This window comes from Coffea arabica, chromosome 5c, assembly GCF_036785885.1.
Source record: "Coffea arabica cultivar ET-39 chromosome 5c, Coffea Arabica ET-39 HiFi, whole genome shotgun sequence".
Taxonomy (NCBI): domain Eukaryota; kingdom Viridiplantae; phylum Streptophyta; class Magnoliopsida; order Gentianales; family Rubiaceae; genus Coffea; species Coffea arabica.
The window spans coordinates 47,817,199-47,842,014 of record NC_092319.1 but is presented as its reverse complement, the minus strand read 5'-3'; the positions used below and the strand labels follow the sequence as shown (position 1 = coordinate 47,842,014).

Sequence of the window (24,816 nt, the reverse complement as noted above, 5' to 3'; positions counted from 1 at the left end):
TATATTACCTTATTCTCTGGCTTTGTTTTAACTAGTACCCTAAAGTGTGTAATTTTAAGAAAAAGATATTAAAATGATTAGAATTACCCTTGTTAGAAAAATAGTAGTTTAAATGAATGTAGTTGTTGTAAGAAATAAGGCTCTATTTGACAAATATTAACTAACACATTTTATTTGGCAACCACAAATTAGAACCCCCCCCCCCCCCCTTCCAAAAAAAAAAAACAGTATTATGGTTCAGTTTACAGGAGAGGAATGAAAATATGCACAATTTAAGGTTTCAAACCTTATTTGGCAACCACAATACGAAGTGGAAACACCCTAAATGCGTGCATCTTTTAACAGGCAAAATATTCCACTAACCATAAAGTGGCTTCTTGTATGGTTTGAAACAAAGGTACAAGATGATCTCAGAGCACTTGCCAAGATTGGGGTTTAGGGGAGAAAATAAGTTAGAGACAGACAGAAAACTTGAGTTATGACAGAAGAGGTAGAGAGTTTTTTTTTTATTTATTTTTATCAACTCTTTTGAGTATAAAACTGGGGGTTTTTAAACCTTTAAAATGGCAATACACAACTAAACCAAATCTCTCAGGTTCCATTCTTTTTCTTTCCCACAACTTTCAAACAAGGAAAATATGACCTTTCTTCTCATTATAATAAACTAACTGCAAGTGTACAGATTACAGTTTGACTGGATACTGTCTCACCTCATACCACATTTCATGCTGTGTGTGTTTGGTTTTTTTTTTTTTTTGGAAAAAAAAAACCACTATAATATCCAAATATAAACTACGAATGCATGGAACTCAGCAACTTAAGAGCCAGCTGCTCTTGCTCAGCCAGAGAAATGGAGTCTGCAGAACCACCCTGTTTGTCCTTTCTCGTCCTCTTACCATCATCACTGTCACTGTCCGAATAAATCTTCGTCTTCTTATTGACTCTATCTCCACTTTCTTCTGTGTCTGATGCAGAAATATCCACCTCACTACCTACATCTGCCTCCTCTCCTTCCCTTCCTTTCTTCCACTTCATTTTCTCCTTGATTCTCTTTTCTTTTCGCCGCTTACGGTCCAAAATCTTATCTTCCTCGTCTACTATCTTCAATTCTTTCCTCAGGTCTGCAAATCTTTGCTTAACTGAGGCATAGGAAATGTAAAAAGTCAGAAACAAAGAAGTACTAAAATCTACATTGATAAAATACAAGTGCACACACTTAAATCTCCAGGTTTATAGTATGCATTCTGTTCCCTTTGTGCCAATCACTGAACTCCCAACATCATCCAAAATGAGCCATGAAATTTGGTATTTTTCTAATATAGTAAACAACAAGCACAAATCCAAGTAGTCTAAATCTTCTAAAAAAATGGTCACGACTTCATGATATCATTTTGGCGAATAATGACTTCAAGGAGAACCAGAACTGAAATATCTTTACCATACCTATACTGTTGATATCATATATTAGCATAACGTAACCAAATTAATTACCTTTGTCTTTGTCCAGATGAACCAAGTCAGCACTTCTTTTTACATCAGCCAACTTTGCGAGAGGGGGTAAAGTGTTGCAGTCTTCATCAAACACAACCCTGGTCCCAACTGGTCGATGCACATTGATCTTCAACTTCTTTTTCTTTAAAACCCTAGTTGCAGGTGGACTACCAAAACATCGGAGAGTAAGAACTGGCCCAAATATTTAAGATCAGGATACAGCATGAGAATATCAGAAACCATTTACTAAGTGGCCTATTAAATTTAACCAGGACTAATTGTGAGCCAGGTAAATGAAGTGTGTTATCCAACAGTTATCTATCATGAAAATGCATTCTTAATTTATGGGCAACATACAATTCATCCATTCTAAATTGAAAATTGTCTTATGAACAAATCAGAGAGGTGCATAGAGCAGATAAATAAAGTCTATTGAATTATGCCAGTCAATTATGGTTTACATATTTCTTAATCACTAATCTAGAGTGAGGACTGAAAATTAAGTAGCTGGAAAGTGAATAACATCTTTCTTTATTTGATCCCCACAAATTAGTTCTTAGGTCTAATATGTAAAGTAAAATACCCAAAGAAACAAAAATAATTACCCAGCATCTCCAATTTCCGTAACTTTTTCTCCGCGTTGCGTGTCTTCTTGCAGAAGAAGAAATTTGTCTTCTTTTGCTTCTACTCTGTCTTTCTCAGCTTTGCCAGTGTCAAAACTTTCTATCTGATCTTCATTCAAGTTGTCACCAACAGTACTTTCTTGTACAAGAGACAATTCCTCAGAAGCTTTTCCCTTAACTTTCTGTTTCAGAAAACGAATCTTGGGAGTCATTGGAAGGCCTAATGATGCAGAGAAGTCATCAATTGGGAGTTTCATCACATCAAAGACCTCCTTATCCCGCTGTTTATTTATGGACTTCAAATATGTAATAAATGCTCTCTGAGCCAGCTGCTGCAGATTGGGGTACTTCACCAACAAAGCTGCTAACAACCCAGAAACAGGTTGTAACCTTTTCATATTTGCCTGTGCCGATGACCAAGGAGCATTTTTAAACACGTAAAAATAATACATGATGCAAATGTTGCTTAAACTTAATCATATTTAACAAAATGAGAAAAAGAACCTTGATAAATCGAATGGGTATTTTCTTCTCTTCTAACTTTTTAAGCATTTTCATTTCTGAAGGCAAGAGAAATAAAACAGATTTCCCTCCGGAAAGGTAGCGAGCTGTTCGGCCCACTCTATGTATGTATGCAGCAACATCTTCAGGACAATCCATCTGGAAATCAACAAAGTTAACAGATTAATGACTCCTTTTCTTTGGTAGCTTGTCCAATAAATTAATCAGATCAAGTGTTATCTTTCAGTATCTATGGCCTACTTAACAAGTAACTAACCTGGACAACCCAGTCAACAGCCTTATCAAAATCAAGCCCCCTTGAGGCAACATCAGTGGAGAATAAAACTGAACGTTGCTCACAAAACTGGGAGTATATGCCCATTCGTTTTTCCTGTTTCATCCTTCCATGAAGACACTTCAAAGGGATCCCCGGACGAAGTTTTTTAAAGGTCTCAAAAACAAACCTTACCTGTTATATAATATGAAATGAAAATAACAGGACAACAAAAATGGAAAAAGTATGAAACCAAGTTGAGTGAAATGCATTTATTTTCTTCTCCAGCAACTAAAGAGAGCATTAGAATAACAGAAAAGTCCACAAAGTACACATTAAACTGCATGAACCACCATGAAAGTATCAGTTTTTGCAATTGCTTCTGCTCTCAATTCCTAAAGGCTCATTTATGAAGCATGCTAGTAGTAGATCAAAATGCAATATCTAGACATCTATCTGCACAGCCCAAGATTCAATGATGTGATATCTGTTGAGAGATTTCAAAAGAAACTAAGAGAGATGTTAAAGCCATTATAGCCAGATCCAGCAGACAGAATTACAAATCCTACAGGTTCATACCAATGTTATTTTCACCTTCTTGTTTGTTACTTCTTTATACATTTTAAGCCAGTGACTTGTGAATAAATGGTTGACCCCCAAAAGCAGCAGAAACAATGACTTGCTCGGAGATATGGCATCAAGATTGGCATCTATTTAGCTGGATTGGAGTCTCATAGAATTAGATAACAGCAGCTTTAGCTTTTGGCTCTCTCAGCAGTTCTGCTTTAAAACTATCTGCGATGCACTCAGACAAGACAGACCTCTGAAGGTAATATTTGTTGAAAGAGATAGATGGCACTAAATTCAGCAATCTAAGAGGATGGTGATCATGTTCCAAGTCTATCCAGAACAAGATTGCTTAAATAGACAATATCAGGAGATTTATTTCCGCGTTTACAGAGAAAAATATTTATGCAATGTTCTCAAAAAAGAAAGTACATATCCGGCTACTTTAAAATGCTTGGAGATTGTTCTCATACACGCACAGCAAATTTTGCATTCAATTACAACAGCTAGCAAGTTATGCATGAGAAATTTCTTCATTTTTCAGGCTCTGCACCTGAATATCCCAATTCATAATAAAGCTAAAGCAGAATTACCTGCTTGCAGCTTGAAAGAAACACCAGTATCCTCGAATTAAGATGTGCCTTTACAAAGCTCCATAACATATCTAATTTTTGCTCAAGAGGAACAATGATTGCTGTTTGCTGCAGGCGATTGGGAGTTGCAGTTTCTGCCTCTTCATGCACACTAAGGTATTCTGGATCTTTCAGACTAAGCCTAGCAAGATCTTGAACAGATTTTGTTTGGGTAGCTGAGAACAGCAAGGTCTGTCTATCCTTTGGCAGTTGTGAGATAATAGCATTTAAAGCTTTCTTAAATCCTACATCAAGAATACGATCTGCCTCATCAAGCACCAGAACCTGTATCCTGGCCAGAAAAACAAACCAAGTCGGCTACTAAGGAACCATGAAGATTTCATAAGGAAGCAAAAACTTTAATTTTTGAACCATAGTCATGTTTTAAAAATTGTCCCTATCTATCGTAGCTTAAAATTTATTGTACCATTAGCACATCCTTTAATTTCACTAAATATCACTAACAACCTCCATACAACTTGTTGAAGCGTAATAAAGAAAAGGTCCAAAGTAATAAAGTCTAATACAAACAAAATACATGCCACCCCTGCAGACATGAAATATTAAAAGATGCTGCAAAACTTGTCCATTTTATGTGCTTAGGTGAAAATATGGATGAACTCAAACTACTGCCCGAAAAGAATTGTATAGAATTTTGCAGCAATTGAATCCAACAACAATAAATTACATTCACTGATCCCCTAGCAACCGATGAACTGAAAAAGAATTATTCTCGCTTTTGTAGAAGAAAGCATGCACAGCTACCAAGTCAAAGATCAAGTTTCCAGTCCATTAAAGCGAATATAAGAAAGTGCAATAGTATATGGCAAATGCCACATAAAACTTAGTCCATGGCACTTTATAAACAACTAAGCATGGACACTGATGATTCTTGTTTCTTCAAATTAATGTTCACAGCTTGTTACAGGAACTAAAGTTACTGGATGACAAAACATATCATACACTGTGTATATGTACACAGGAAATGCTAACACTGGAAGAAGAGAAACTCTAGGAGAAAGTCAAAGCAGAATAGAAGAACAAAGATCAAATGAATATATTGACCTGGAGCTGTGAGCAGTCGAAATTTGGGGTTTCATCCATGTGCTGAAGAAGCCTTCCGGGAGTGCACACCAAGATGTTCAGATCATTAACATGTTCTTTCTCTGTGTCAACATCTTTACGGCCACCAATTAGAAGACCAGCACTAAAACCATGGTATTTTCCAACCGATTTTAATACTTCAAAAAGTTGGCCAGCTAACTCCCTTGTAGGAGACATTATAATGCATCCAACTCCATCTTCTGGACCCCATCTAGCTTGGTATAACTTTTCAAGAATCTGTCGAGGAGAAACAAGACTCCATCACTACAAGAAATTAAGATGTGCTAAAAGTGCACAAAAAGGGAGGGGGAAAAGCAAGGAATATTAACTTGTTAAGCATGAAAATCAGGAAAAGCCTTCATTTTCTTTTCTCCCAATTTGGGGGGGAAAGAAGGGGAAGAATATCAAAATTGTCAAGCTCAATCATCTAACTTTAAACAAATACACGTATGAAACTTGACAACTAGAAGCATTTCTGTCTTCAGGTCTCAAATTCCGCACTTTACATGGAACTCTTAAATCCAAATTATACTGATCTTTTAGTTTGAAGTTCAACCTAATGCTGATGAGTCCTTTTACAGAATTTAATGCGAAAGCCTCAATCTTTTTAACTCCAATTGAAAAAGTTTAGAATACAAATGTCAAAGAGGAGAAAGAGGAGAAAGAGACAAACTTAACTTGTCAATAGAATAAAAGCATAAATTGCCATCAATCAGTTGGATTTCTGAAAACTCCTAGGATAGGCAAGAAAATAACCGAAAGTAACCCAATTTTTGGTAAATTGCAATCTTCCATTCATTTTCCTAATCGATGAACAAAACAAACTAAAATATCAACAAAAGGAGAACATTGAACACGTCCAAATTGAACATTTCCGTCTTCTACCAACCAAAAATCAAGTCTTTCACACCAGCAAGCATAAAAATTGACCAAAATAAGATTGAAAAAACAAACCAAAACTGTGACAAATTCAGCTGAAAACCCACCGGAATAACGAAAGCCAGGGTCTTACCAGACCCAGTTTTAGCAGCACCAAGAATGTCACGGCCGCAAATCGAATGGGGCAATGAGGCCCTCTGAATATCAGTCATGTTTTTGTACTTAGCTGCAGCCAACCCATCTTTAGTTTCCTTCGACAAAGGCAATTGGCTGAACTTTTTACAACCCGCGTAACGAGAAAACGAGCCATCGGATAGCCGGCCAACCGGAGATTCATCTGGTAGCGGCTGGAGTGAAAGCGGGTTAGAGCCCGATCCGGGTTTACCGGATTCAATCCATGACTCGAGGAGCTCAAGTTCTTCAACCTCGGCTTGACGGCTCTGGATTTTGAACTTCTTGGACTTGGGTTTTGGTCTTCTCATGTCTGTTAGAGGATTCTGAGATTGAAGGGTTGCCGGATTGAACTTTGTGTTAACCACGGCGATGCGGAAGAATCTGGAATCGATTGGAGGGGTTTAAAGGGGTTTAGCAGGAGAAGATTTTCCGGGTTATAAAATTTGTGCACCAGTTAAAACTGGAAAATTACGTTTGTGCATCATAATTATAGCCAAAGCCAAAAATTGGCCCACTTTTTTCTGTACTAGTGCTACTTTTAATATGGGGTGTTTTTTGGAAAACTATTTAGACCCTTCCTAGGTTTAAAATTTTCAAGAGGGGGGAAAATATTAAAAGCTAGATACTAGTTGAGGAAGGAGTCTAGAATACAGATACACACGAGTAAATGTATTTTATTAATTAAGCACTTATTGGAAGATTTTAAATAATAAAAAAGATAAAATTCTTGAAATAAAAAAGAAACTTAAATTACATAGAAAATTTACACTACGCTCTCTTGTGAGAAGAAAAAATAAAACATAAAGTAAGGTCTTGTTTGATAACTCCGTTCAGCACTTGAATTTAATGAATTCAGATTTTAACATATTCCTGTTTGATAACAAAAAATTTGAACATTTGAATTAATTAAGTTGCATTGAATTTTCTAGGTAAAATTTACTTCCAAAATTAAGTGATAAACTGTTCACTTACCACTGAACGTGATATGCACTTCAATGTATTGGATTTAATATTTAACAATTTAATAATTTAATGAATTAGATTTAATGTATTAGATTTAATATTTAACAATTCAATAATTTAATGGATTCAGATTTCAGATTTTAAATCTTAAATTTCAACTTTTAGATTTCAATATTTTATCAAACGCACCTAAATGTATCAAGGTGTCACAAATCTTTCATTTACTTTCCTATTTCTCCGTAATAATACTTCGGCTTTTTCCTTATTTTGTTTTCAATTCTTTTCTTTTATCTCAATCCTTATTCTTTTCTAATGCATTAGAAGTTATATTAGTTAGACCATTATGTTATCATCATCTCACGAGTTCAATTAAAAGGAAAAATTCAGCATTTAAATACTCTATATATATTTTTAAATTTCTCTCACATCCTTTTCACCCTCTAATTATTAGACACAAAATTCTAACCGTAAACACTCTAGCGGATGTTATTTCTGAATAAGGCCTTGTTTAATAATCTAATTCAGCGCTTAAATTTAATATATTCAAATCTTAATATATATAGATTATTTAATAATAAAAAATTAAACATTTGAATTAATTAAGTGACACTGAATTTCTTAGATAAAACTTAGTCCAAAAATTAAGTGATAAACTATTCATTTATTACTGAATATAATATACACTCAAATATATTAAATTCAATACTTAAAAATTTAATAATTTAATAAATTCGAATTTTAAATTTCAAACTCCAATTTTCAGACTTCTGTTTCTTCAAACGCACCCTAAAAAAATTGGACTGTAAAGTTTTACGTAAAATACCCAAAATTGTATTTGTACAAGGAAAAAATAATCTGAAAGGTCTGGTAGGCGAAAAACACGAAGAAAAAGGCATCACCAAAAATTGCAGCCTAATGTCCGGGTACATGAGCCAAAAGGAAAAAGCATGGCAGCATTTTACATTGCACTAAAGCCCGCAAGTTTCATCTAATTTTCGCTGATCGTGAATTGTCTTCCCAAGCTGTGCAAAACAGCAAGAAGCCACCTCCTCCACCGCCACCACCACTTCAGATCTCTTCAGCAACCTTTGAATCACTAGTTTGTCTTGCCTTATAAGCACAAAAGCATATATATATCGATATATACTAAGTGTTGCGAGAGAGAATCAGGCTGTAAAATTGGGAAAGATCATAAAGATGGGTCGCAAAAATGGGGGGCTTTTGCCAGAGGAACAAAACGGGGCCTCAACTTCAGCGAACAATGCTCTGGTATTCATTACTATGTCCATCATTGGCTTTCCAGTGGATGTGCATGTGAAGGACGGCTCGATTTATTCTGGAACTTTCCACACTGCTTCTATCGACGATGCCTATGGTGCGTTTACTGTCATTCTAGTGATTCTTTATTTTTTCTTGTCAACGTTTGGAATTTCTTCTTTTCCTTACTGGCTTATGTTATTTACGTGAAATTGTATCCGGGTTTCAATTTTCTCCTAGAGTTACTCCTGTAAAGATTTCTATCTTTATTGACTTGATCAACTTGGGATGCGATTTGGTATTTTGTTTCCTGTTTCTTTTTTCGACAATTCTATTGTACATATTAAAAAGTTTGATAGCTTTGATTGGATTTCTATTGTGTTTAAATAAAGAGGGGATCTTTAGGCCTAAATTGCTTTTTTACATCACCTCTCCATGTTCAGAATTTAGCTTCTGAAAATTGTGAGATTAAGAAGGACTCCTTATCTTTGGATTTGGCGTTTATCCAGGTATTGTTTTGAAGAAAGCAAGGATGATTAAGAAGGGCAATCGACAGACAAATCTAGCTGATGGAAGTCTGATAGAGACACTTATAATTCTGTCAGAAGATCTTGTTCAAGTTGTTGCAAAGGTATGCCATAGTCCATTCTTTAGCTATTGGGAATTCTTGATATTTTGGAGTCAAGCAGGACAACCATTTGTGTAACAAACTCGATGGTGTATAGGAATTAATGCTACCAGCAGAAGGTATCTCTGGAAAAGTTGGAGCAGCTTATGTTGTGGCTACAGCTGGCACTTTGCCTCAGAATGTACGTGAAGAGAGGGAGGCAAATGTAACAAACTCTAAAGAACCCAACTTGGACAGAAAGCATGATACTCATGCGAGGTATTTATTGAAGTCTCTATTAATGTTATAATTTTTATGACTCTATGACTATATGCCTTAATCTTTATACGATTATATCGTTGGTAGTGCCACCTGGTACTGGTTGATAGCATTAGATGAAAGTTCTTCGTCATGCCAGTGAGGCCCACATCATGATTCTCGCTTTAGTTTTTGATGTTACGGGTGTAATAGTTGCAATCACTGGCTGAAATTTTAGTTAAAGCAATTGCTCAAATTGACTTTTACAATTTTTTCGCCAGTCTCTTTCTTTTGCCTCAACTGTTATTGAGCCTGGTTGTAGAATTTTCAAGTGCAGTTGATGACTTTAAGTTGTGCTCAAGTTTAGTTTAGGGCTTGAATTATCATTATGTTCATGCTTGCACATTTTGATTTTGGTTCTATAAATGCCCCTGTGCAATGTCAACTGAATCTGATCTTGAAAATATAAATGCTATGTTGTCCCTATCTTTTCAAAATAGGTGAGCTGTATAATATTCATTTCATAAGTGGTTTATTTCTAGTTAATGGGTACATTTGTCATGTGCAGGTTTGTCCGTCCATATAAGAATAGCTTTCAGAATGGTTCTGTTCACAATAATTCTGTGCCAATTGCAAATGGAAAATCAGACTGCAGAAACTTGGTCAAGGTAAAGTTGTAACCTAAGAAATCTTTTTCTGTAGAAAGTCAAGTTATAACCTTGTGTTACATTGCAAGAACTCCAGTATATGTAGATGACAAGTATGAGCTTCTGTACATGCCTCCATGTCACATGCTTATCTTTCATCATATTTAGATCTTAAGATTTTTTATACATTTGATGTTTTTGGATGCAGGGGGGAGAGGCTTTCACCGTTTCACCTAATATGAGGTAGGAAGTAGTGGTGATTTTCTCATTCTTTGAGATGAATTCCACTATGCATTATATTTGTTGAAGGACATTATTACATTCATTTGTATCTATGCTGTGGCAAAAGGAAAAAAAAAGTTGAGGCGTCAAATATGAAAGTAGAAAATTGTAGTTTTGCTAGCATGTTTCCTAATTGATTCTTTAGCCCTTGAATACTTTGTCCTTGGCATGGAATTTATCACATTTGTCACTTCAGGATTCATCTTTATTGGTAATTGCATTGTGCTTTTTGCTTTTAAGCTATTGGATTTTGGTTGTGTGTATTTTGTTAGAGTTTTTTCTTCTAACAACTGTCTTTGCTTTTATAGAGCAAGAGGAGGCTTATGGACTCAATTTTTTTTTCACTCGTTTAATTTCTCTTGTTACCCTTACAACAAGGACAAAATAATACCACTTTCCCCACCGCCCCAAAAAAAAGCAAAGAAAAATAAAACACTCACATGTACAAACCTAAAAAACCTCCAATAACTGTCAAGAACTTGCATCTTTTTTTCTTATGAATTCTTTTCTTTTAATTTGCACAGAAAATACGGTGCGTTTTTCTCACTAGTTTATATAATTCTTTCAATTTCTGCCAAAATTATAGTGGTACTCATTATAATTTTCTGAAGTAAGTTTGCTTCTGTGCTATTCCATAAATATTTCTTGACAGACAGGTTGGAGACAGCTCAGAGGAAAAACGGAGTGATCTAGTGCAGGAGCAAGTTTTGCATGGGGAGGAAACGGTATGTTAAACAAAATATCCAGCTAAAGGATTTTACTATGTTTCGTAACTTAGTGATGTAATGTCTGTGAATGTTTTCAGACTGATCAAGTTGAAGGCTCAAGATCAAGCTGTGAGTTCTTACATATCTTCAGTAGTCTCTCTGATTTGATTAATTGGTTAATTGATCATTTATTTTCATACACCACTGATTGGGGAGGTGCTCACTTGTGAATGTTTAGGTTAGTATGTTTCATTAGTCTCTGAGGTGGCTAGGGTGGGGAGAAATGAAGGGTTATTATTAACATGGGAAGCTTATTAATGTTGATAATTGATTGGCATTGACCTTTATGGACTTGTCGTCAATGCTATATTTTAGGTGGAAAGTTTACTTTTGGTTGAACCTCCAGTGTGGAGTCTGTGCCCACATTGGAAGAAAACTAACTTACCTAGGGGCCTTGGTTACATTAGGGTGGTTTTGACTCTAATGTGTTGCCTCTAGAATTTATAGGCATATACTTTTCCACTGAGGTTTTTACATTCAATGTGTTAAATTGTTCACTGCCTATTAGGGAATAAGAGATCCTACTGCATTTTTTAAAAGCTGAAAGCATTCATCATGTTCGGATTATCAAATGCATTCAACTCCTAAAATTTATTCCATCATGAAATTATTTTTTAGTTAATATTAAGTCAAGTAGATGCCTGCATGCCCTGTTTAAACTTTTTTTTTTTTTTTGTTGGATTTTGAACTTTCAGTTCTTTGTATGCAGTAGATGCTCATTCCAAGGACATGAATGCTGGAACAAACAAAGGGGAATCACCAAATCTGATGTCTTTTGAAAGATCTACTGTGGCCAAGCTTGATGATCCAAGTAATCTGAGGCACACATTAGATAAAGCTCAGGAGACAACTGCTCTTTCCTCCAAAGTTTGTGCTGATGCTTCCTCTGGTTTCGGTGTTGCCTCAGATTGTAACCTCAGTTTGTCATCTGCTTCCACTAAAGTGGTGCTTCCAAAAGTTGCAAATCATGGTCTAACCACTAAGGTAAAGCATGTGTTCTTAATATGTAAAGTTGCTACTTAAGGTTGCTGTGAGTGCTTGAAAAGCATTAACTTCCCTTCTTCAGGACTTAATTTCTATTGCTAGCCCTTCTAAAGAACAAACTTAAGTGGTCTGAATTTTGAGAACCGCACTCGCTGTTGCTCTGTTGCTAAGTTCCCCTCTGAGTCAAACTGTTAATCAAATATTTTGAGAGCATTTTACACTATTGTCTTGTTGATAAATTAGAGTTTAGGTGATAATCTAGAATGTAAACTGCTACTGGTGATGCTTGCTCTTTTTTTCCTGTATTAAATGGTTCGATAAAAACCTTTGCTCAAATACTTGGTTTATTAATTTTTAGTTTCATAATGTCATCTCGTGACACATTATTCTTCTCAGGAATCTAAGCTCAACCCAAGAGCAAAGTTGTTTTCTCCATCACCTTTGCAACATAGATCAGCGACTCCTCCTGCAGTGCCATCGCGCACACCAGAACCCCCACCCACGGTATCAAATGCACCTGCAGATCCAGAAGCTGATTTGAGTTCCTTTGCCTATTGTTCTTCTGTACCTGCTAAGTTTCTTACGCGTAATAACCTGTTTCTGGGAAATGGCTGGAGTGATCTACAATATGTCCAGCCTGTATGCTTACCAACTCTTGTCATATTGTTTAATGATTCCTTAGTTATTATACAGTTACACAGTTTAATTCATCTAAACATCTGGAAGAGGGCTGATGGTGAAAAAATAATATCACAATATGATACAGGCAAAGTAATCTAGTAATGCATCTTTACTGGTAGCCTTCAAACGAAGTTCTTTATATATATGTTTCTGTCCACCATAGTAACAATACATCTATGAATCGTGACAGTTGTCTTCAGGGAACATTTGTCATATATACTACCATAATAGTATTGCAGAATTTGCTGTAAAAACACCTAAGGCCCTTTTATCAACTTTTTCATTTCCTTTAGCTATTCTCCTGAGACCATGGGGGTGGTTACTGTTTCTTCGGTATGTTGTCCTTCACATTTGTTTGTGTTTGCTTCCTCTATCCTCCCATTTCCATAGTACTAGTATCGCAAGCATTTTTACTTGCCCATAAATCATATTAGATTGGGAATCATGTGGATGACATGAATGTAAAACCAGATGATAGCGGAAATACGATTTTTGAAGGTTGTTTTTCTAGATCCTTGAAGCAGATTTTGGAACACTAGATAAGGTTTCATATGCAGGAACTTCCTTTTTCAAGCCTCCCACCTTTTACTGATAACTTGATCTTAAAAAAATGTCCAAAATTAGCCTGTCAAGTTTTTCTGCATGACTGCTATGGTTTCCCATTTTAACAATTAGGCTTGGGTTTTAGTTTATTAGACATGTTCTCTTTTCTTAAAACCACTTCTCTTTAATAATAATTGTCAAGTATACCTTCTTAGCATACTTCCCACTTATAAGCTCTTCTCTGAAAAAGGTAATAAATATCTTTAGTGTTCTTGTGTTGGGAAACTTGAAAGTGTTAAAGCTTTTAAAGATCTTCCATAATTTGTAAGTCCAAGTTAGTTCCTTTGAAAAGATAAACATGTCAAAAACTCTAGATTACATCAAACCCTTTGGCCTTGTGACATTGCCATCCAAATCATCACTGCATCTATGGGGGACGCTCTGTTTATTCAAGTTTTCAAATTCTGTGATGTTCATGTGGGAGATGCTAAGTTTTTCTGTTGTTTCATTTTAAGCTGCTACAGCAGATTGGTGGTTGAGATGCCATCTGTCCTATACTCTTAGCTCATCTTTTCCTGCATTAGTCATTAGATGAGATTGATAGATTGGATGAATTTTGAGAGCATTTGTCAGTTGTGCTACTATGAATGGTGAAGTTTAAAGGAAGAGTGACAGAACAAGTAATAAAAAGAGCAAAAATTAGTCAACGTTGGCAACTATTTGAATATCTGTATCTGTTTTGATATCTGTACAGTTTTCCACCATCTCTGGGATCTTTAATGATGTCAATTTCTCACTGTATCTTTGTCTCTTTTACGTGTAGGTTGTTGGACATGTGGGAAGCAGGACACCTCCAGTTAGATATGCCAATCAGTATAATCATCTTCAAGCTGGGACAACGTATCTGCATCAAAATTCGCAAAATGTATGTAGCAGGGGACAGTTAGATTGCTAGTTTTCTTCGTTTGGTTTTCTTTTTTATGTAGTTGGTGTGCTACTGGATTGCAGATAATTTAGCTAATTTGTGTTAGCATTCTTGACTTTGCAGATGACTGGGCGAGCAGGGCCGCTGTTTTATGCACTTCCAGTTTCTAATGTGAGACAACTTCTGACTTGTTTGTTCATAGCATAGGCAACTTTTATTGACTTGAGATTGCATCAGATGATGCACACACTGAGGGTTCTAGCCACAACCTGCTGGAATGTCAGTAATTTAAAATTGAACTTTTCCATGCTTCTTTGAGCAATACAGTGTCATCTATGATGGAATATGCTGCAACTAAGAAATTATGGTTGGGGGAGTTATGGGATGTGTTTGTATTCATTTTACTTTTAGTTCAATACTTCGCTGGTTAGCTTAAAAGTCACTGTTGCTGGTTGTTTGTGTTTCTCTCTTTCTTTTATAATTTCCTTCTTGCATGTGTTGTTCTTTTTTCACCATGCATATGTAATTTCTGATCCCTTCTTATTTTCACATCTAATCTCTTCTATGATATTAATAGGATGCCACTCAGGGTGTGGCAGGATATTCTCAGTTATCTTCACATCCTCTGCTGATGCCACATCAGGCAAATCTTCCCAAAAACCAAGGTATGGAGACAGTTCAGAGCAAGTATTTGAAGAAATCAACTTGTTGATTATAGTAGCTTAGTGAAATCTGAAATCTGATTATTAATTTTTACTTGTATTCTTTTTGTAGTTCACCTTTCCTTTTTACTAGGACAAAGGTAACATTATAGTCACAAGGGACAAGGGATATCTGGCATTATATAGTTTGGCAAATCATGGATCTTCAGATGTATGGATGAGGTTCAAGAGAAATGAAAAAAAAAATTCCTTTAAGGTCAAATGGTGTTGGGAGTAAAGCAGTTGATTTCATGTGCACTACATATGTAGACCTCTAGGAATTCTTAGAAGATAAGTTTATAGTTGCTGCCTGCCTTAGTAGTTGATTCATCTTTTGGATTGCTTTGCATAAAGCACATATGCAATTGCATTTTTGCAAACAGTTTGGTCATCTACTTTGTGTCCAGAGGGATGTACGGCTTTTGGTCAGATTGTAACTGATCATTCATGGATATTACTTTGTTTGTCTGCTGAAAGTAGTTAAAAGGGCCTCATTCTCACCCAATTGTGCGATCATGTGGATATTGAAGTAAGGCAAAACTTTTTGACAGTTTTAGTTATTTACCATGTTGGGAAAAGGAACCCTTGTCATGCTGACTACATATTCGAGTATATACCAGATTTGACAGTTTTCTTGAGTGAGTTGATTGTCATCTCGGGACATGAAAATATTATGCTAGTATTCTTCATGGTCTTTTATTTAATACTCAGATTATGTGATTGAAGTTTGTTGGTTGATGCTGCTTTTGATGAGAGACTTCTAAGAGTACTATTTATGTTGCTTACAAAAATTCTATTGTTTGTGTTCTCTCTCATTCTTCTTCTTCCCTCCATCCTGTTTGCCAGTCTGCATTATTCTGCTCAGCCTCTTAATCTGGAACTGTAAATGCATATTGTACACAATGTTCCACACTTTTTAATGCACACTCGGACACACATTTGTAACCAGAAAAATCATCATCAACTGCAGGAATCGCAACAATGCAAGCACTGCAGCTTTATGTTACTCCATTTTTAGCTAATGGGCAGCAGCCATATGCAGTTCCTTCGTACATCCCTATTTCACCTCCATTCTTTCCCAGTATGGGGTCCATTCCAGTTCCGGGATCTGATGGTTCCTTAAGCGCCAAATTTGTCTGTCAATCGTGAAATGGTCACCCCCCCCTGATACTTGTGTCCCCATGATGCAGAGGCCATTGATTTTGTAAAAGTGCAAGGGACCCTATTTTTGGTCATCTTATATCTTGAAGCTTAAGTCAATTTTTTGTTTGCCTTTATCCGTATTTGGTTGGAAGTGAAGGCTCTCGTACATATATGTGACATTTATGAGCATAATTAGGAGAACAATCGCTCCAATTCTTTTATCTTCATATCGTACTCAAGATGCTTCCGATGTGTTCTGGCTCTCGTATGCCTTGTCTAATATTTCCCATGTATCAAGATGTTTTGCTTTAACTTGTTTATCACTCGTTCCCATTCTTGTCACGGCCATTTTCCTTTACCGATCCAAGTGAGAGACAATCTTACTTTCACCGTCTAATTGGATCTTGAGCGACTGGTTGATCTTGCAGATCCTCTAAATACTTTCTAGGCAGGCGGCAACCTTTTCGTGGCCTCTTACCCGCTGTAGCTACCGTTCTACTACCTGCAAAATGTAATGCACGAAAGTAACCCTGCTACAAATCAAATCTCAAGTACTTCAAGCCTTTCCGTTCATCAATCACCAAAAAGATCCATGGAACCAGGTGCTGAAATACAAGAGAAACGGGATGATTTGAATGATGGAAAAAGAAAAGCATTAACACCTTGAGAAAAATCCCCAAAACCAGTTAGTTCTCATAGAGAAACACTCTCTACACATTGAGCACGGCCAAGCTCAGAGTATCTGACCTACATTACAGCTATTAAAATCAAACTTCTTTCACCTAAACTCTATGTTCGCACATTAACATCTAAAGGCCCTTGGCCAGGCCGGATTGCACACCAGGTTATGTTTGCCCCATTTTGCTGTATCACTCCATTCTGAGATGCTTACCAAATTCATTATAGAAGGATTAAAAAAAAAATTTTTTTGAGGTGACCCGCTAAAATCAGCAGCTTCTTTTTTAGAACAAGGTCATTCATTGGTTCTCTCGTCTTTTCCACATGTTTCTGGATTCAGCTTTTCTTGAGAGTCTGCTCCAGATCCGGCGGATGGTTCAGCTGGAGGCATCTGGTTGTCAAAATTTTCCTGCAAGGCCTTGATACAAGACACTTAACTTTAGTCTTCATTATCAAAACTATTACAGAGACGTATACATGTAAACATCGGTCTCGTGCAAATATTTGAAGTTAATGGTTCTTTTTTACCTGTAAAAGCTCAGTCATTCGGCCCTTGCCATGATTATTCATGGGTTTAAGATCAGATGGTAACTGAACATCGCCAATTTCTTGGTCTGACTCCATTTGAGAGGTTCCAGCTGATGATTTATCATTATCAACATGAGTTTCTGAAGATTGTGAAGAGCCTTGGGATCCCGCAAGTGGTTCTCCCAGTGTCGGCACACTGGTTCGCTTCACTTCTTGAGCTTCTTCCCTGTGTCCAACCACAGATACAACTTCACTGTACAATCCATTTTCAATCGGAACACTTCCTGCTCGTACTTGGTTGCTAGTTTGCACTTGAGAAGGCTGCTGTTGATTTGTGGCAACCTGAAACTGGCTAGAGGATGCTGATTCATCTGGTCGTAACATAGCCAATGGTTCTACAGTCACCACCTCTCTACCTTTTGAAGGTGATCCATCCAGAATCACTTGATTGCCAGGTAGTGGTCCATTTGTAGGACCGAGAGGTTGCAATACAACAGGAACCACATTACCTCTGGAACCTACAGGAGGAAATGAAGGGCCTGCTGTTGGAGAAGTAGATATTCCTTTTTTCACCACCATGTTAGCTATTTGGGATGACGATCCATGAATGTCATTCCTCTCTCTAGATGGGTTGCTGCTCTGCATCTGGTTATACAAAGGGAGACTGACTTCGCTTCTTTGGATCATTTGAACATGGGGAGCTACGTCATTCTGTGATGTTACAGGAACATAATGCCCAGGCTTGAAAACAACTCCCCTCAAAATGGTATGGGAGTTGCCAATCCTGACAGTTAGCAAGTAACCAGCATCAAATGAGGCTTCAACAACCCCTGCAACTGCCTGGCCAACCATATTATCTTTGCCATCAAATTTATCTGCTTTTCGGGATTTGTTCTCTTTTATTCCTTCAAAACCAGGTGGAACACGAGCGAGTCCCACGCGATTTAGGCTCTGATCCTTCCTCGGGCGACCCCTTTTTCGTTTTGCAGGTAGGACCTGCGTCAGGTTAGAACCCTCTGACTGGATAGCCTGGCTCATTGTCCAGATACAATTGCACAATTACTTTCTATTGGGGAAATGTTGGCCCTTGCCCCTGTTTGAGAAAGAGCCATCACAATGATTACTAACAGAAAAAGCATAGAGTTTTCCAACTGAAAATTCAATGCATTAGCAATCTTTATATAGCAATATAAAAGTTTACATGTGGACAACACCCTATCAACGAATTATAACCCTTAAGGGAGAAGGTTTAGACACCTCAGCTGTACCTTCCATCAACTCATATGATAATTACCCAAAACGCCCTACCCCGCTCCACAAAGGAATTAATAGGCATACTACCAGAAGGAAACAAGATCATTTGTATAAAACATATCCAAGCAAAGACGACACTGCAATTGACCTCTTCATATAAGGACCAATCAAAGAAAAACAATTAATGTACTGTCACATGCACCTTGTCCCTCGCCTACCTCTAGCTCTTGATATTGAGGAGCGTTAATTTATCAGAGATTGATCCCAAATGTCTGCACTTCTAAATCAAGACAGTATGCGATTAATTGTTTCAACAACTAGCGCACGTCTAAATAAGTATGCATCGGCGTACTTAAAATAAACATTCCTATAGCTTCTCAAAGACTGAATCTCCCCCTAAAGCACAGAAAACTAGTAGAAAGCCCAGAGACGAAAATAAGCAATATATACGCAAAAAAAAAGACCTACTTTTACCATGAGCTAAAGACGAGGACTATCATTTTTGCTTACACTTAATAGTCCCGAAGAAAATATTTTAACAATGGCAATCTTTGCATGCAGTATTAAACTCCACCCCAAAAAAAAAAAAAAAAAGAACCGAACTTTATATCATTCTCTAAAACCCTAAGAGCAAAATCTTGAAATGCAGACATGAAGACATCTAAAAGAGAAAAAAAATTTAACTTTGATGCATTAAAGTTAATCTAATCACATTATCAAGGCTCAGATTGCTAAAGGATTTTCAAGAAACACAAAAGGTTACTGAAACCCGGAACCCAAAAAAAAAAAAGACAAAAAAAGGACTGAAATTAAAAGCTCAGGAAACGAAGGACTTTACCTTTTACAAGAGCTTGAGAGGGGTTTAAGATAGAATTACAAATGGGGAAATTCTTAAAACCCTAATAAGGCTTTTTTTTTAAGGTGAAGGAACAGATGTGCAAAAATACGACCTACGGCGAGTATCTACTAGTTTTAGTAGCAGTGGAATGGTATGAAAAGAAGCAGCGGTAGTAGTAAAAATGGAGATTCGGATTTATTTTAAGGTTAAAAGTAAAGCATTAATGATGATATTTTTGGGGAGGGGGAGGAGGAGGAGGTGATGAAGATGCAGTCTTAGGAACTTACGACTCCAGAGATTTGTTTATTCTGACGTGACTGTGATTTGAAAACTCCGTGACAGGCCGTTATGGGCGCAGGAGAAGCTTTGATTGGTCCCATTGTTCTTCCATCCAGCGGGTAAGACTGAGATGGAGCGTAGAAGGTAGAGTATAAACTCAGTTGTTGTAACGGTTGGGATGGGGCCACGTCAATGCCCCTGTTTTATAGATTTTACGTAACATGTTCTTAAACGAACATATAATATATTTTTTAATATTTAAATTTTTTAAAAATAATTATTTAGTGTGTTTGGACAGCCAATTATTTGGCCAAATATATTTGCTGACATCACCATTACAATTTCCAATACACCTTTTCATCTTCCCAATTACCTTTTTATCTCACATACATCACATCACAAAAAGTGCTACAGTAAAAATATTTCAAATAACTTACAATCCAAACACACTTATTTTGCATATATCATAAACATATATTTTTATTAAATTTTTTATAATTTTAATTATTTTTTTATCTCGTATATATCATATCACAAAAAATATTACAATAATTATTTCAAATAATACTCTATCCAAACAAACCATTGATTCCGAATATTTCATGTAATCGCCACTACTGATGAAGATAATCGCTCTACACAATTATGGTTAACGAGAAATTTACTGCTTTTTTCTTAAATGCTAACAAAAAGTAGTATATTATTTAGGGATGATTTTAGCTAACCCAAAATCTGTGTGTTTGATGACTAGGAATTTTAGCAATAATTTTAGTTATCTACATTTAACTTTTTAGAACTTCTACGGTCTGGACTTTTTTTTTCTTTTTTCTTTTTGGAAGTATATGTGTATGCGCTTTACCATACTGGGAACTTTTTTTCTCTTATAAACATGTACGTGAAATTAAAAAAAAAAAAGAAAAAGTACTAGTTAGAAAACATTTTTGGACTTTTTCAAAAACAAATTTCTACGGGACTCGAAAACTCAGATGAGGCCAGGCCACGTATTGGAATATCAAGGATATCTGAGATGAAGACAGAGATGAACAGTTTAATGACGCTGGACCAGGGGCAGGAACGGTTGGTTGCAGGAGCAACTGCTCCGAAGGTTATATGCATTTTACACACGCATAACTCTATTTACAGCAGCATGATATAACTTACTTTCAACGACATGTAATTTTAGAGCAAAATTTTATGTATTACACACATATTGTAAAAAATGCGATACAAGATGAGATCTGAATCGTATAATTTTTTTTTTTTTTGACTAAATCTTGACTGTGAACTGTCAAGCAACTGTTCCTACGCCTCTTCCAATGAGGCTGTTTACTCTGACATCATGCTGGAACTCGACTCGGAAACCAAGAATATGCACGATATATCTGCTGCTTTTTTGGTTGCAAACAAGAGACCCATCCATGAAACCTATGCCGATTTCATTGGTTGAAAAATGCCAGCATGGTACATTATATCAGCTGTGCTATTTCGAATACCGAAAATTTATACGCAATGATGCTCCCATCTAAAGCTGCGGCGATTCATCCGAGAGCTACAAATTACAGGAAGAGTTTTTGGCTGGGAAGGCGGTGTTGTTCCAGCACTCCTCCCTCCTAATGCATGGGCCTTTGAGATTCTGGGAGGTTTTTGACATAAACATCATGCACCATTTTCACGTAGTCCTCAATTTTGTCTGCGGTCCAATCATCTGTTCTGATGGGAGGAAGATACTCAACGTTCAGAGGCGCTGGCCTAACGTGCAAGCTCCCCTTCCTCCATGCCCTGTGGGTGCCTGTAAAGACAATAGGAACAATTGGCCGGCGGGTTTGCAAAGCCAAATGTACAAAACCCTGCAAAGCCAGTAAAAATCTCCTTGGTTACTAGCTAGCAAGAATGATACAAGATTTTTTATTTCTACGAGTTGCACTCCCAAGAGTTTAGGTGAAAGATGGATAAAGAATAGAATTCAGCTATTTCATGTAAGTTGCTATGTCAGAAATGGATACAGGTCCAAGATAATTGACCTAGTCAGTATAATGTTCAAGCGTACATCTCAAACAAAACTGTATAACATGCTAAGGAAATAGCCAGCATCATGATTCTAGATGCCTTATGCAACAACATTCAGCAACATTCTTTACTAGAAAGAAAACCATTGGCTCCAGTTTTAACAAGATCTTCCTAGACTCAACCTAGCAATTTAACGGTTACAATTGTTCGACTGACATTTGATTACTCATATTATTTTTCCCAGTCAGTGTAATTGTGAATCTTGCCTTTTTAAACGGTAGCAGACGCCCATTTTTGGACCTTGTTCCTTCGGGGAAAATAATCAAAGACAAATTATTCTTGAGAATTGTATGCGCAGCCTGCACAAAAACTTGATTGTTTCAGCAAGTGGATAGTGGATCCAATAGAAACAGAGGGAGACAAGATCAGCTACCTCCTTCATGGACTGAATGGCAGCACTTGGATTGGAGCGGTCTATCCGAAGATGACTGGCTAAAAAGTACAACTGTCCAAAGAGTGGATACCATATGATCTGCAGAAAATTCATCATCTGGATGACAACACGCCATGTATGTATTCAAAAAAAAAAAAAAAATTCCCTTTCGACAAAGAATCACAAAAGAAAAAAGGTGAGATCTTTCCAAAATCTCTTTCTCATGAACTGTAGACACAACATTCCTATATATCGCCCCTTTTTGTTCTTTTTGACAAAGTGAATGACATGTATCAGTGTTCAAGCCTGACTTCTCGGGACTGACTAGTCAAACTAACTAAAGGGCAGCATTCCAGGTACTGACTAGTCAAACTAACTAAAGGGTAACAAAGTCTGCTGAATAAACTAGTAAAGAAATCACTTTTTTTTTACCTCTTTTTTCGCAACACCAACAGTGCCAGTAGGTGTCAACCACATTATAAGAATAATGTCGATGGGAGATGCATGGTTACAGATATAAATCGCCTTTTCATCATATTCAGAACCTTCAATCTTTATGGGATTCCCTAAGATCCACATCTGCAATCAACAATCTGAACTTTTTCATCGTCGAACACTTGAACACTTAACGTATATTTTTAGATGTGCCTCATGTAACAGCATTTCCTTGCTGACTTAAAATGAATGTATTGTTGCTTCGTCTGGTAAGAAGGGTGATTCCCTTCTGAACTTCTGAATGTTATAATTGCGTGCAGCATATTAACATGACGGAATGATAACTAGAAATTAGCATCACTCAAGTTACAATTACGGAAAAATCTGGTAATAATTCTGGAAAGACAGTGATTGATTGCCATTGACTACATAGAAGGCGCCCGGATTCCGAATTAATCAACTTCAATAAGCCACATAAGATCTAGAAGCTCTCGTAAGTTTTGCTTACAAATAGGGCATCTCCTTGTAAATCAAATTGCATGTCCGAGGAATCCAAACCACCGTTTTAGCATTGTGTGTGGGATGCCATTATGATAAAAAATTTTCTCAAAAAAATGTCTGGAAAACAACATGACGCTGGATGCAAACCAACAAACACTAAATGCTTGTTCAATTTGGAAGAGTGTATAATTTGGTTTAGTAATTCAAGATGAGGAACGTTGAGATTCTAAACAACATACATCCCCAAGACATTGCAATAAAGCTTAGTTTGATAGTTTTCCAACTTTTGCACTATGCAGGGTTCACGATGATCACAAACAATCAGAAATAACTATAGTGCAACCACATATGAAGGATAGAATTCCAGGGGGAAAAATCATCAAATACAAAGGTGCAACAAGAAGCAAGATACTTACCAGCAATCTGCCGGTCAAATGACCATAGATATTACCCTGCCTGATCCTCTGGTAAGGCCAAGGAAAAAGCACCAGCATGATCAAGGCCCATATGAATGTAGTAAACATCATTGTCACGAAACAAACAACGATCCTAACCCATGAAATCAACACAGCCCCTATTCCATCATCCTCCACAAAAGCAACAGATTGTATCTTCTTTTCCACCTCTTCCTTTACGGCTACTTTTGACGGTGAGGCAAAATTCACCCCAAAACTCGCTTCAAGGTAGTTCCCAAACCTCCTATTCCTTAGAAATGAACCAATTCCAGAAATCTCCATTATCAACCAACTCCTCTCTCCAATCAGCTTAAATCTGTCCAGAAGAAAGTTCAAGAACCCACAAGACAAACTATGAGTCTACAATGACAAGGCATCAAAAGAAAGTACTACTAAAATAATACATATCACATAAAGGACCAGAGATTATGCAAGTCAATAATATTATATCACCTTGTTCAGGCTTCCAAGAGGGTGAAGAAGAAAAGTACGAAAAGACAACCATAATTAAGATCCCACTTTACTATTTTATTGAAGCTTTCAGAATCCAACTGAATCAATTATCATAACCAACCCTGGTTGCTGAGAAAGCGACATAGAAAAAAAATGGAAGAGAGTGAGGCGAAAAAAAGAGAGAAGTCTTTCCAGTCAAATAAGCTTCTTTCAATGAAGAAAACATTGACACGCCTTTTAACTCATATACAGTATCATTGACAATAGAGAACGATCCTAAAACTAGAAAGACTTGATTTTTCCTCAAAAGCAGTGCTATAAAGTTGCTGAAAACGTTAAGCCCAGAAAGGAATCGTTCAGGAAAGCAGTCTTTCAACGTACCTTCATCTACTTCCTGAGAGCTGTTGGCAAAGAAAGGCGGAGAACAGAAAGAAAAGGTTCAAGAAATACAAGGAAGTCAGCAAAACAAAATTTCTGAAGATGGATAAAGGGATAAGTGAGAGGAAGATAGAGAGTAAAATAAACTGGCGAAGATGGATAGAGAGATAAGTGAGGGGAAGATAGAAAGAAAGTAAGAGCTTGTGGAGGATGAAAGGAAGAAACAGAAAAGCAATAGAAAATGCAACAGGAAGTGATGCATACAGTCACTGTCCGAGAGCATGATAACTTATTGGCGTTGGAGAGAGTTCCCTCAATTTTTTTTTTGGCCTGCTTGAAAAAAAAAGAATATAGTTTTTTTTTTTTTTTGACAACTCCATTATTGCAAAGTTTTTAGTGAATACCACCAATTTGGCCTTGTCTTGTTCAGTTTGACAGAATCAGCCCTGAAATGATTCGTTATGTGGCGGATCTTGAGTTTAGTTTTTGGGGTTATAAAAGTATTGTCAAGGTGTTTGGTGAGGATTTGGCGGAGGAATAGACAAAAGATAAGAGATAGGAAGACAATAATGAT

The 24,816-nt window shown here is 36.7% G+C and overlaps 4 protein-coding genes across 10 annotated transcripts; 1 reads left to right on the top strand and 3 right to left on the bottom strand.

Annotated features, from left to right (window-relative positions):
• Nucleotides 1-621: 621 nt before the first annotated feature.
• Nucleotides 622-6,704, bottom strand: LOC113690497 (DEAD-box ATP-dependent RNA helicase 32). The gene is made up of 8 exons (XM_027208417.2): nt 6,179-6,704; nt 5,154-5,429; nt 4,050-4,373; nt 2,893-3,084; nt 2,619-2,774; nt 2,097-2,518; nt 1,492-1,658; nt 622-1,139 (listed from the first exon to the last, which is right to left on the bottom strand). Exons 1-8 carry the CDS (start codon nt 6,551-6,553, stop codon nt 793-795), a joined length of 2,259 nt encoding a protein of 752 aa, XP_027064218.2. The 5' UTR covers nt 6,554-6,704; the 3' UTR covers nt 622-792.
• Nucleotides 6,705-8,083: 1,379 nt separating this feature from the next.
• LOC113690496 (uncharacterized) lies at nt 8,084-16,224 on the top strand. 3 transcript variants are annotated; one of them, XM_027208416.2, is made up of 13 exons: nt 8,084-8,583; nt 8,975-9,096; nt 9,191-9,351; nt 9,899-9,998; nt 10,186-10,220; nt 10,912-10,984; nt 11,065-11,095; nt 11,736-12,010; nt 12,407-12,649; nt 14,058-14,159; nt 14,283-14,330; nt 14,737-14,824; nt 14,934-15,585. In XM_027208416.2, exons 1-13 carry the CDS (start codon nt 8,406-8,408, stop codon nt 14,963-14,965), a joined length of 1,488 nt encoding a protein of 495 aa, XP_027064217.1. In that variant the 5' UTR covers nt 8,084-8,405; the 3' UTR covers nt 14,966-15,585. The 3 variants fall into 3 exon arrangements, with proteins under 3 accessions (XP_027064217.1, XP_027064216.1, XP_027064215.1); XM_027208415.2 differs by lacking the exon at nt 14,934-15,585 and adding an exon at nt 15,831-16,224 and having other exon boundaries at nt 8,085-8,583; nt 12,407-12,514; XM_027208414.2 differs by lacking the exon at nt 14,934-15,585 and adding an exon at nt 15,831-16,224 and having other exon boundaries at nt 8,085-8,583.
• A 415-nt stretch (nt 16,225-16,639) lies between these two features.
• On the bottom strand, nt 16,640-19,723 carry LOC113690495 (protein METABOLIC NETWORK MODULATOR 1). Of its 3 annotated transcripts, none has more exons than XM_072051446.1 (3): nt 19,589-19,723; nt 17,210-18,302; nt 16,640-17,099 (listed from the first exon to the last, which is right to left on the bottom strand). In XM_072051446.1, exons 2-3 carry the CDS (start codon nt 18,245-18,247, stop codon nt 16,977-16,979), a joined length of 1,161 nt encoding a protein of 386 aa, XP_071907547.1. In that variant the 5' UTR covers nt 18,248-18,302; nt 19,589-19,723; the 3' UTR covers nt 16,640-16,976. The 3 variants fall into 3 exon arrangements, with proteins under 3 accessions (XP_071907547.1, XP_071907548.1, XP_027064214.1); XM_072051447.1 differs by lacking the exon at nt 19,589-19,723 and adding an exon at nt 19,302-19,575 and having other exon boundaries at nt 16,640-17,090; XM_027208413.2 differs by lacking the exon at nt 19,589-19,723 and adding an exon at nt 19,302-19,573.
• Nucleotides 19,724-20,757: 1,034 nt separating this feature from the next.
• LOC113690494 (1-acyl-sn-glycerol-3-phosphate acyltransferase) lies at nt 20,758-24,517 on the bottom strand. 3 transcript variants are annotated; one of them, XM_027208411.2, is made up of 7 exons: nt 24,246-24,511; nt 23,865-23,993; nt 23,373-23,727; nt 22,453-22,599; nt 22,021-22,119; nt 21,854-21,946; nt 20,758-21,427 (listed from the first exon to the last, which is right to left on the bottom strand). In XM_027208411.2, exons 3-7 carry the CDS (start codon nt 23,691-23,693, stop codon nt 21,191-21,193), a joined length of 897 nt encoding a protein of 298 aa, XP_027064212.1. In that variant the 5' UTR covers nt 23,694-23,727; nt 23,865-23,993; nt 24,246-24,511; the 3' UTR covers nt 20,758-21,190. The 3 variants fall into 3 exon arrangements, with proteins under 3 accessions (XP_027064212.1, XP_027064211.1, XP_027064213.1); XM_027208410.2 differs by lacking the exon at nt 23,865-23,993 and having other exon boundaries at nt 24,246-24,510; XM_027208412.2 differs by lacking the exons at nt 22,453-22,599; nt 23,865-23,993 and having other exon boundaries at nt 24,246-24,517.
• Between the last annotated feature and the right edge of the window lie 299 nt (nt 24,518-24,816).